Source organism: Heloderma suspectum, chromosome 2, assembly GCF_057233095.1.
Source record: "Heloderma suspectum isolate Gila_16-S chromosome 2, 16-S_ref, whole genome shotgun sequence".
NCBI classification, from domain to species: domain Eukaryota; kingdom Metazoa; phylum Chordata; class Lepidosauria; order Squamata; family Helodermatidae; genus Heloderma; species Heloderma suspectum.
In genome coordinates, this window is record NC_139459.1 from 315,221,038 (window position 1) to 315,233,200 (window position 12,163).

General features: G+C 39.8%; 1 protein-coding gene across 13 annotated transcripts in view; it reads right to left on the reverse strand.

Moving 5' to 3' along the window:
- The window catches only part of ITPR1 (inositol 1,4,5-trisphosphate receptor type 1), a 377,196-nt gene that overhangs the window by 121,121 nt on the left and 243,912 nt on the right, over window positions 1-12,163 (reverse strand). For 12 of the 13 annotated variants that reach the window (XR_014788558.1, XM_084840316.1, XM_084840314.1 and 9 more), the window contains one exon: window positions 3,377-3,424. The exons of the other annotated variant lie outside the window; for it this stretch is intronic. Coding sequence is in view for 11 of the 12 variants with exons in the window: in XM_084840316.1 (XP_084696442.1) it covers window positions 3,377-3,424 (48 nt within the window). In the remaining variant the exon portion in view is untranslated. The remainder of the gene's footprint in view (window positions 1-3,376; window positions 3,425-12,163) is intronic. 13 annotated transcript variants of the gene reach the window in all.

Here is a 12,163-nt window from a genome sequence, read left to right on the forward strand (position 1 = left end):
GATGCTATTTCCAGAATTTACACTGTCTTTCTTTGATTAATACCAATTAGCTAAGTGATCTGAAAGTATATTTCTGTAGGGATTTTTTTCTCCTTTAATCTCAGACTTACTAAAGATGTATTAGTTACCACAAAACAAGTGTGTATATAGTCATCTCTACAGTGAAGTATTTTAAATATGAATACTTACATTGGAATGAGGCCCTAGCTTTAAATAATCCCAAACTTTGTTCATATTCATGCTTTTAAGCTTGTTACACCTGTCCCCACCACTCACACTCACTTCACCAAAAGGTATTCACCAAATGGTGGGAATAACATGGAAGTAAGACATTTGAACAGCTACAACACACAATAAGGAATAGATTTAATTGCCCCAGTCCTCTCCTCCCTGCCATGCTAGCAACACTGAGTGATTTATTTCTCAGCAAATGATAGGAATAAGTGGCTGTAGACTCCATTGTACACTGAATGCCTTGAGGCAGCCATGTTCTACTTAATTCTCAACAACTGATGCACACAGTTCACCTACTGAATTCAAGCAATCCATACACATGGTATTTGGATTCTATGAAGTACAGGATACTACCTGATTCTAGGTTATATCCAGTTGAAGAGATCAAGACAGAGTAAGATTGGAGTAAGAGCAGAAGCTTCAAACAATCTGTTCAGAATTATTTGACAGGACTTCTGGTACCATTATAAACATACTGCAGTTCAGTTCCAAAGGCATTCCCCCCAATCCCACCCCTAAAGAATGTAGGGAGTGTTCTCACGAAGAGAAGCTCATCAAAATATCTTAATATGGAGTGGCGGTGTCAAAAGGTGGCTCAAGTAGGCAACTGTCACTTCAGCTCTAATACTAAATACTGGTTTTGCCTTCAGTGTTTTCACTGCCTGTTACTGACATCCCCAAAAGGGGAGAGCCTTTCTCAGCTACCAGCAGTAAACCTGTATCTGAGAGTTCAGAAAGTTTAGCACTTTCACTCACTTAGCAGCAACCCCGTAGCCTAGGTGAGCTACTGTATCTGCCACACATCCAATTCTACTTTCAGCTCTGGTCTAGTGAGCTATTCTTGGCATGGGGATGGGGGAGAAGCCAAAAGTCCCAATAGGTCAATATAACAGGCAGTGGAAATTAGTTGTCTTTATGAAGGTGAACTAGCTTAAAAGCTCTCCATAACGACACTTCAGCCCATTTTAACATTACTTCATTACATGAGATAAACTTTTTGTAGAAGCCATATTTAAAGAGTAAAACAAAACCAGAAAAAACAAAAAATGTATAATGAATTCAATAGGTTTATCCCCTTTCAATCATCCCTTCATTGCAAGAGAAATCCCACATTTGGAATTTGCTTAATGAAGAATATGCACACACATTCCCTTCCCTAGATTTCAGCCTGCTCCTGAAGGATGACAATGCTAATCTTAACTGGATGTTTGGAGGCTACAGATGACCACCTCCCACTTCAGTCACAGGTTAAATACAGCAAGCTTTCAAGTGGACATTGTTGGCGCCAAGGCTGCTTCCAAACTGGCAGCTCTTAGTGCTACCAATCATTACTCTTTGGTCAACTGAATCCTCCCACAGGATGGAAAACTAACAAAGCATTATGATAATCTTTAAGAGTAAGGAGCACCCATTGGAACTGAAGAGGAAATTATCCATTTAGATTTGGACATCTTACTCTGTATCTTTAGATCTGCACTGGAGTTACAGAAATTCCAGGAATGTTATAAACTATTACTAAAATGCAAGGGATTCTCACTTATCTCCCAAGAAAGCATTAAGCAGCCTGCTTTAAGGTAATTTCTCTATCCAATACATTAGCATTCATTTTACATTCATAACTGCATAGTTAACACACCTCTAACATTAAAGATACTAGGTCAAAAATTGGCTAAAAAAATCCTAACATAGGGCAGATAGTCAGAAACAAAACAAACAAACACATGAATTTCTAAGGGGAAGGAAAAAGCAATATTAATAATCATTTCTTTGCTTAAACATTTTCATATCCCATTTTTTCATGGAGCAGCAAATAGATGCCTTGGCCGGCTTTGGCATGAACACAGAGGACCAATTGATGCAGTAACCATGACAAGACACACTGTTCTGTAGTGGAGATAAAAGGTAGGCATGCATCTTCCCAATGCACTTATAACACATGCATTTTGGCTCCAGGTATTGCATTTCAAACAATCTACCCCTCAAATGAGAGAAAAGGATCTCCCAGGTTGGGCCTGTTTTGCACATAGCTCATATTCATGGTGAGGAAGAGCACACAAGCAAATCCCTTCACCAAGGAACAGAGATGAAAAGTCTTTTAAGTATCTTTATGAACTAGATTGATTTCACTTATGCCTCTAGAGTTATGTTTCTACCACAACAAGCGCCCCATGGGACAAGCTCCATCAAGGTTTGCTGCAAAGGTTTCTAGAAAAAAATCAGCGCCACAACAGAACGTGAATGTGTTACCATGGATTCAGATAGCCAATGATTAATACAAACGTGACAAAATTCCAGTTCAAACAGCAATGGACCTATACAAGGGTGAGTTACTTAGAAAGAAACAATCACATGTATAGTTCTCCAGCTGATATCATTCCTGCTACTTGCAGGACTGAAAACAAAGAATATACTAAGAACCAGCCAAATAATATACCTCAAATTATGTCATTTCTCCACCTTCTCGAAGGAGCTCAATCATTTACACTAAATAAATACTAGAGTTGAATTTTATATTTTTATTTCTACAATATTTACTACCAGTTGCCATGGCAACTGAGCCACTACTTATACTTGCATAGTAAAACAGCAGCCTTTATCTCCATTCCCTATAGAAAAAAAAGGATGCCTGTTCATAATAATTAGGACTCTGCATCTGTATTATTTCCAGTAAAGAATAACTGTGTTATTAAAAACCAGCATTGCAATAGACAGATAGTATAATACGGAAAAGGCAAAACCTACTGCACCACCAAATAGTTTTTCATCCCACATATTTTAGGAACATAGCTGACTGCCCAATGCAGCTATATCTATACTACCTTTATTTACAATGTTAAGAAACAAAACAGCCCTCCCAGGTGGCATTATTTTTGCACAGCTGAAAATAATGAGAGAAGAAAATGAAAGTACACACATTTTTTTAAACAACATCCAAATTCTTCCAAAGTCTGATCTGGGCATTTCAACAGGTATTTGTTAATTTGTTCCACAGTACTTAAAAAAAAAAAAAAACATTTATGCATTCAGTCATTTATGCATTTTCCTCAAGCTATTTAGAAAGTAAAAAGAAGGAACAAAGGAATCACAGATATAATTAGTATCCAGCATATTAAACCTAAACACCACAACTGAATATACATACCCTTTTTTGATCTTCAAGCTGCCTTTCTGGTACACTTTGATCAAGCTCCTGGCGAGTATGGAGAAATTCATTTTAAATTCTGATACTAAGGAGACACTAAATAAATGTAGCACCAAGCTAGCTAGCTTGTGAGTTGTATGCTTGAGAGCAGAAAGGAAAATGAAATAGGTTGTTCTAATAAGCCATCGAATTAAAACTATTTAATATTCATCTAGCTTTGGTATCACTAACTCTAACATTCTTTGTCAAGTTACACATGGCGTGTATGTTTGCCATTATGTTTTCACATAGCGAATACAAAAAAACAACAACACCCAACCCGCCATCTACTTTTATACTATCTAACAATAGTGAACAAACAGAAAATGAAAATGCCATTGGTTGTCTCCATGCAAATACACATATGCACACACTACACTTAAATGCGCAGTTATTTTGGACACTATTCACTCTACTCCAATTTTTGCTTTCAAAACATCGAAGAGTTGAGAAGAAAAAGTTAATTTTCGCTTGAAATGAAGCAGAAACCCTAGTTTACAAAATGTTAACTTTTCTTCTAAACAAGAGAAAAGTGCTTCTTCTTAACAAGAGCAAGTACTTCTTTCCTTAATGGAAAGAGCAAGTAGTTCTTTCCTTATTTTAAGTGTTCATTATAATTTTTAAAGAGCCTTTTTAGCAATTGGACTGGATTGGATGCAATACTAAACTGTGGCTTAGTGTTCAATGCACAACCTGTGGTGACTACACATTCCTGCTTCTCCTCTGCCACACATGTGGAAGAGACAATTGGAAGCATCTACCTGGTTTTAGATTAATCAGTTTCCTGTTACTGAATTGAGGGAATTCTGGTTAGTTTAAACATGAAAGCAAAAGTTTTGATCTCCTCCTCTTGCATGTGAAAGAAGAGCGCTCAAGTCTGAAGTTCACCACAGGTCAGGTACATAAAACTAAACTATGGTTTAGTGTTATATCCGAACCAGCCATATGAATTCAAACTTAGCTTTATAAGAGAATAATATATTCTTCAAACCTTTGGGAAGGTCACTGGCAATCCAGAGACAAATGTGAATCAGAATACTGCAGCAATGTTATCTGATACTAGCTAACCTCATCGAAACCTCATCGAAATCCTGTAATTCTCCTTTCCTCATTTAGAGATTTGTAGCAAAGGCTATTTAAAGGGAAATTGTACAAGATGCTGTGTACTAACTGATGACAGTTATTCCCTAAGCAACTGTTAGAGTTTAAGCCACACATTATGGAATCAGTGGGGGAAGGTGCAGAGAAGGAATTGCTCAAGGAAGTTCATGTGCATGCAGAGATATTGTGGTTGTGTTTTTCTAGATGACATCTCCCACAAAATTATTACAACAATTGAGAGATGAACCACACATTAAGACACCTTTCTGTACAGTTTATGGGAGCTCTCCCAGCACTGACTATCTCAGTTGCAGCAGTATGTATTTTGGGGAATGGGATATTATGGAAGTTGGTCAAGAACTACAGTATTCCAGACCTCATGTGACACTGCCTGAATAACTGCAGATAGAGCAAAAAACAAAGTGTCAATGTAACATCTGAAATAGCGTATCTGATAAAAAATTAACACCCATTATTTGATGACAGTTACCAATACTTAGCATCCAAAACACTAAACTCCACTATTCTACTACATGAAGGTTCTTTATGTTACCAAGGCAACTTGTTTGAAAATAAGCCACTTGTACTGTTAAAAGGTTTTATTGTCCTTTTGTAGAAGGATTATATGACCTACAAGAGTAGTGGGGCAATGTGTTCAGCTTCAGGAGACTGATCAAAAGTGGTATAAATATTCTAAAATCAATAATAAAATCAGAAATATGTAGCTGAAGGGCCATGTAACTACATACAAGTTTCTCTTGCTAAGTCAAGGTGATATAGTGTTCAATATTCACTGGATAATAAGTTGGTTCATCTGTCAGAATTAATAGTCATGGCCCTTTGATATTTGTTTTTTCCACCTCATTTGTTCATTTTGAACAATAATCCAAGCAGTTGAAAACATGCATAGATCACTGGCTAAACTGTATTGAACCGAGCAGGATTCCAGTCACCAAAGACAGACAGACATTCAGCCACAGCTACTTGCAAAACCACCAATATTTGTGTGTTTTACAAATATAGGTGAGTGAGTGACACACCTCTATAGAGCTTTCCATTTCTTGTGACTGTGGCAGCTATTTAAAAGCAAAAATTAAAAAAGAAAATATATTAGTTATGAATCTTTCATTTAAACTAATGGCTAACATATGGATATAAGGATTCTGAAACAACAGCAACACAGAACTAATTTGATCAAAGTATGTAGCTCCCAGATATTAAGAGATCATTTAAAAAAAAAAATATATATCCTTGGTAAAATGGACATATTCCTAATGTACACCACCTTACACCATCACATGTAAACCTTGCTTTGGATATGCCAGCCCTAGCACATACCAGCATTCCAAGGTTGCAGTGTTAAATATCTGACCCCAGTTCATATAATTTCATTTCATGAATTTAATGCTAATGGAGTCTCACCTCCAGTCCAAAATAATGGAAGAAAAAAACATTCAAGACATACATGATCATACCTTCTACTTTCACAAAAATAAAGGGTACAGAATCCAACATAGTTTGCCATTAGCAGCAAAACAATATTTCCAGACTTGATCATCAGCAATATTTGCAGCTTTGAAATTTTTCAAAAGATAACTAAGGAATTAAGAAAATTAATTGTAAACAACAACATTCAACATAAACCAAGACAGCATGCAAAGTGAAACACCTAGATGCCACAAGGAAACTCCATCTGAACTATGCAACACTGACACTGGGGCGTTGCTAGGTTCTTAAAAGATCCGGGGCACAGGCCCATAACACAAATTTGCATATACATACACACACACACACACACGAGTCTAAGCACATGTCTTATATACAGTCAGGGCCAGAAATATTGGAACAAGGATAACTGTTTTGGCAGTTGGCCTCTGTACACCACCACATTGAAGTTGAAAGGAAACAAACCCAGATGGGAGCGAAGTCAGGACTGTCAGCTGTAATTCAAGGAGTTTGACAAAAGTGGGGCACTAACCATTCAGGAAGGACATCCAGTGGCATGCACACCCCCCCACCGTTGGTGGCTCATAAGTAATGGAACCAATGGCTGACAAGCAGCTGCATGGCCAGGTGTGGCCTGTTTCCTGGGTACCCCATGACCAATCAAGCAGATAAAAGGCCTGGAGGTGGCTCTGAGTGTTGCATTTGGTAGCTGATTTATTTATTTATTTATTTATTTATTTATTTCATTTCTATACCGCCCAATAGCAGAAGCTCTCTGTTCACTGGAACCCCCAACATGAGGTCCAAAGAGTTGTCCATGCAAGTGAAGGAGGCCATCATTAGGCTGAGGAAACAAAATAAATCCATCAGAAGGATAGCAAAAACAGTGGGAGTGGCCAATACAACAGTTTGGAACATCCTGAAAAAGAAGGAATTAACTGGCAAGCTCAGCAACAGCAAAAGGCCTGGCAGACCACGGAAGACAACTAAAGTGGATGACCACAGAATTCTGCTCATGGTGAAGAGGAACCCTTTCCCAACATCTAGCCAGGTCAAGAATGCTCTTAAGGAGGTAGGCATGTCATTGACAATATCTACAGTCAAGAGATGGCTTTATGAATGTAAATACAGAGGCTTCGCAACAAGGTGCAAACCACTGGTAACGCTCAAGAACCGAAAGGCCAGATTAGCCTTTGCCAGCAAACACTTAAAAAACCCTGCCCAGTTCTGGAATAAGATTCTTTGGACTGATGAAGCCAAGATTAACTTGTACCAGAATGATGGGAAGAGAAATTAATGGAGAAGGAAAGAACTCATGATCCAAAGCATACCACATCATCTGTCAAACATGGCAGAGGCAGTGTTATGGCATGGGCATGTATGGCTGCCAATGGAACCAGGGCACTGGTGTTTATTGATGACCTGACTGCTGATCAAAGCAGCAGGAAGAATTCTGAAGTGTATAGGGCTATACTTTCTGCTCAGATTCAGCCGAGTGCTGCCAAACTGATAGGATGCCGCTTCATATTGCAGATGGATAATGACCCAAAACTTACAGCAAAAGCTACCCAAGAGCTTCTCAAGGCAAAGAAGTGGGATGTTCTTCAATGGCCAAGTCAGTCACCTGATCTCAACCCAATAGAGCATGCTTTTCACTTACTGAAGACAAGACTGAAGGCAGAAAGACTCACAAACTAGCAGCAGCTGAAGGCAGCTGCAGTAAAGGCCTGGTAAAGCATCTCAAGGGAGGAAACTCAGCATTTGCTCATGTCCATGGGTTCCAGACTTCAGGTAGTCATTGACTGCAAAGGATTTTCATCCAGGTATTAAAGGCGATCATTAAGTTTGAAATGATGTTGGTTTGTTCCATTACTTATGGGCCACTAACGATGGGTGTGTGTGTATGCCACTGGCTGTACTTCCTGAATGGTTAGTGCACCATTTTTGTCAAACCCCTTGAATTACAGCTGAAAGTCCTGACTTCACTCCCATCTGGGTGTGTTTCCTTTCAACTTCAATGTGGTGGTGCCAAAACAGTTATCCTTGTTCCGGTATTTCTGGCACTGACTGTATATGTGTGTGTGGGGTGTGTGTGTGTGTATAGATTACATACATACATACATACATACATAAGAAGTGTGCACTGACCCTGCCCCCCTTTCAACTCAGACCCCGATTCAGCATTTTGGAAAACATCCAGCTTCTGCTCTGGCCAATTTGTAGTCGGACCACTTCAGCTCAGCACCAAATCTGAGTCAATGTTTGGAAAAATGAGTATTTATGCTTCCTGTTGACTACCATGGGAAATTAGAAAAAAAAACCCTCTTAACATTTTTCTCTTGGTCAGAACTGGATGATAATGTCAGGCATAGTAGCCCCCTGTTTATATTTTGATTTTCTTTTAAAGGGCACTGCCAATAGCATTTTTATTCCTTGGAAGAATTGGGTAAAATTTTAAGGATTCATTGCCCCATCAGAGGAGATCATGTCTGCCAAATTTCAGAATGATAGCCACAAGGGTTTTTGTGCAAGGCTGGCCTTGACATTTTGAGGTCTCCAAAAGAGGACGTACTTATCTCCCTATGTTCCTTGTGGACCATTGTTCTGAAAATTATAGACGGCCTACAGCTGTCCCTAAGTAAGAAACCAGCAAAGTTTCAGAAGGATAGGTGCAGCAGTTCATGTGAAAGGGGAGTTCTCCAATTTGGGGGAGGGAGTGATTTGCTTTCCCTTCCATTCACCCCTTCCCCAATAGTTTTTGGATAACTTTGTATGAAAAAGCACAGGTCATTAGAGATGTCCCCCAGGCAAGAAACCTGCAAAGTTTCTGAAGGATATACATGCATTCTAATTTAGAATTACTAGAATTTATTTACATTTCACCAATGTTAGCAGGAGGTGGGAAGGTGCTATTGCACTCATGTCCTGCTTGTGGGTTTCCTGTGGGCATCTAGTTGGCCACTGTGTGAACAGAATGCTGGACTAGATGGACCTTGGTCTGATGCAGCACAGCTCTTCCTATGTTCTTAAATATAGAGTGCCTCTGAGCATGTGCAGAATGTTTTTCTTTTACCACTGAGCACTTACATTCTCCCCCTACCAATTCTATTCCCCTACATGCAACCATCCCTCCTCATCCTACCATCCTCCAGCAACTCTTCATAAAAATAGATCTCTTGTTCTCTGCAACTCCCCTTTACCTCCTCCTTGTTATGCACAAACTTTCATTGTAACTTCCTCCCCATAACTTCACTTGTGCCAAGACTTCACCAGGATTCAGCCAATGAGTCTGTTTTCAAAACTACGGCTAAGTTATGGAGAAACTCTGAGCATGTACTAAGTGCCTTTCCCTCACCACTGAAGCTAGAGTTCATGCAAAATGAAACACACACACACACACACACACACACGACAAAACATGCATAGGACTGAGCTGAAAGGGTAGTCAATTCATCAGATAGAATTGGGTAGGCACTGTATTAAGCCTGCACTACCGTGCTCGTAACTCAGGACTTATTTCTGAGTAAACATGCAGAACATCAAGATGCAAACCTCCCTGCAAAAGTAACTTGTGCTGGAATCCTATGCACACTTTCCTGAGGATAAGCCTCATTAAACATAATGGGGCTTCTGAGTAGGCATACATAGGATTGCATAAATTAGCAATATTTATCTCTCCTTCACTTAAAAAAACAAACCAAAACCTCCTATTTTATTTTTTAATTAAAGCTTTCTGTTCATAGGAACATAGGAAGCTGCCTTATACTGAGTCAGGCCCTGGGTCCATCTATCCCAGAATTGTTGACACTGACTGGCAGCAGCAGCTCTCCACAGTTTCAGGCAGGATTCTTTCACAGCCCTACCTGGAGATGCTGGGGATTGAACCTGCGACCTTCCGCATGCCAAGCATGTGCTCTACCACTGAGCTACAGCCCTTCCTATTGCTGGATAATGGCAACTGACAAACAAAACAGCCCCAGATTTGTTTCTCTGCAACCATGTGAACCCACTCTTCTCAAAGGCTTGAGTGAGGAGGAGGAGGAGGAGGAGGAGGAGGAGAAAAACCAACCCTCTTGTATATTTGTATACAGTCAAATACAGGTCAGAATTTCTCTTGACCACCAAAGAGAATTATCTGTAAAAATTCCCCAAGATATGTTCTGGGTGGAATAAAGAAGAAAAAGGAAGAAAGAACAAGATAGGGGAGGGAAGAAGAAAAGAAGAATGGTGATTGGAAATGTGCACAGGGGTGGGGGGCAGGGAGAATTCCCTAAGCCAAGTGGCTCTTTTCAGAGAGGTAGTACTTCAGAGGAATTTAGGAGGCTGTGCAGTGTTTGCAAGGATTGCACATACTTAAATGAACTTTATGAGGTGAGGTGGCTGAGGGCTTTTTCTAGCTTTTTTAAAACTGTAGAACCTATTTAAAACCCCAGCAGTTTCTCGATAATGACGCCACATAGTCCTAACCCTCCCTTTGGGATTATTTGAGTCCTACAGCTATTTCGGAGAAATTGAAGTGGAGGGGGAGAAAGAAGTTTGTGGAGGCTGATTGGATCCTTTCCTGTACTGAAGCTACTAAACTTCTGCAGAAGCCGAAGGTTCCAGTTCAGGGCAGTAAAATCAGATGCTGTGTGAAATACCAGTATTTCACATGGAGCTCTTTCTTCCCTTCCTTCTCCCTCTTCAAAGTGTCATTGCAGGCAAGCTCCCAACACTGGGCATGTAAGTAAGAGCAGAAAAGAAAAGTGGGGGGAGAGAGGTTTTTTGCACCTCAAAAAAATCCTACACCAGAGATTAGGGATAGTGACCTCCTAATGGTCACCTTAAACACCTGATTAGGATCTCTAATCCCCTGGGTGACTTGACAGTTTTTACTTTTTGTTTTAGACTTTGAGAAAAGGAAACTTTATGCATGGCTAGTGCAAAAGCCACTGGACCTAACTGTCTGAAATTTGGTAGGTTCAGTCAGCTCTATAGGGCCTGCTAGGTCCCCAAATTCCATGGATTTAGGTGGAAGCACAAAAAAATTACAGCTCTTTACTCTGACAGATTTTCTTGAAAAAAGCAAATTTTACCTGTGGCTAGCACAAAAGCCACTGGCCCTAACTGCCTGAAATTTGGCATAGTCAGTCAACTCCATGGGGGCTACCAAGCCCCCCCCCCATTTCATGTATTTATCATAAAAACTAAAAAAAAGATATGGCCATTTTTGTTTTCCAATGCAAGTCAATGGGAAAATGTAGGGGGAAAAAAAGGCAATTAGGACAGCTCAAAAGATCCGGGGCACAGCTCAAAAAAGATCCGGGGCCCGTCCCCAAGTGGGCCCTCCGCTTACGACGCCCTTGACAGACACACTAAAATTTGGATGATCACCAATGGTAGTAATTATGATGACGACAATGGACCTAATTGGGATTCTATCACGCTACACATCAACTAAGGGATGCTTCTCATATTACAGTTTAAATCGGGGTGGGCAACTTGTTGCCCTCCAAACGTTTTGGCCTGTAACTCCTATCTGAAGGCCAAAAATCTGGAGGGCAACAAGTTGCCCACCCCTGGTTTAAAGACATGGGATTGCTATTAAGAAATCAGTTCACTTCTGAAAATATATGCAAATTAACATCTGGTCAGATAGTGTATTTTGAGTAGCTGACTCCTAGCTACTTGGTAGAATGCCGGGCCATTTCTGGGCTGGTCTATTAGCCTGAACTGCTAATTTCAAAAAGATGTTTATTTATGTTTTCAGGTATAGGGATGTTTCGGGGGGGTGTCCAATATGTCTGAGCACGAAACAGCTGTAGGAATTCCTCCTCCTCTTCCAAAACACTTACATCTAACTGAGGTGGAGATTGTGGGGGGAGGGGCAGGAATCACTGATAATTGCTGCCCTTCCAATTCCAATAGTGGACACCTTTCATCAGAGTGACCACAACACGATACAACTCTTAGGCTATGGAATATTTATTGGATTAACAAAGCAAAGATTTCCTTTGCCAATACATTTAATTCTAGGAACATTTTATGGATTGCTATTTTATTATGCAGTTATTTAGTCAAGACAAACTTTTTTGGGTTAATACATTATTAATGTTTTTACGAAGTAAAACTGTACTGGATAAGCAAACAGTTATTGAGAATTGTATGCATTCAAAATGGTTGAATCAACCAATGTGGCTGTAGAAATCTCGAAATTACCTT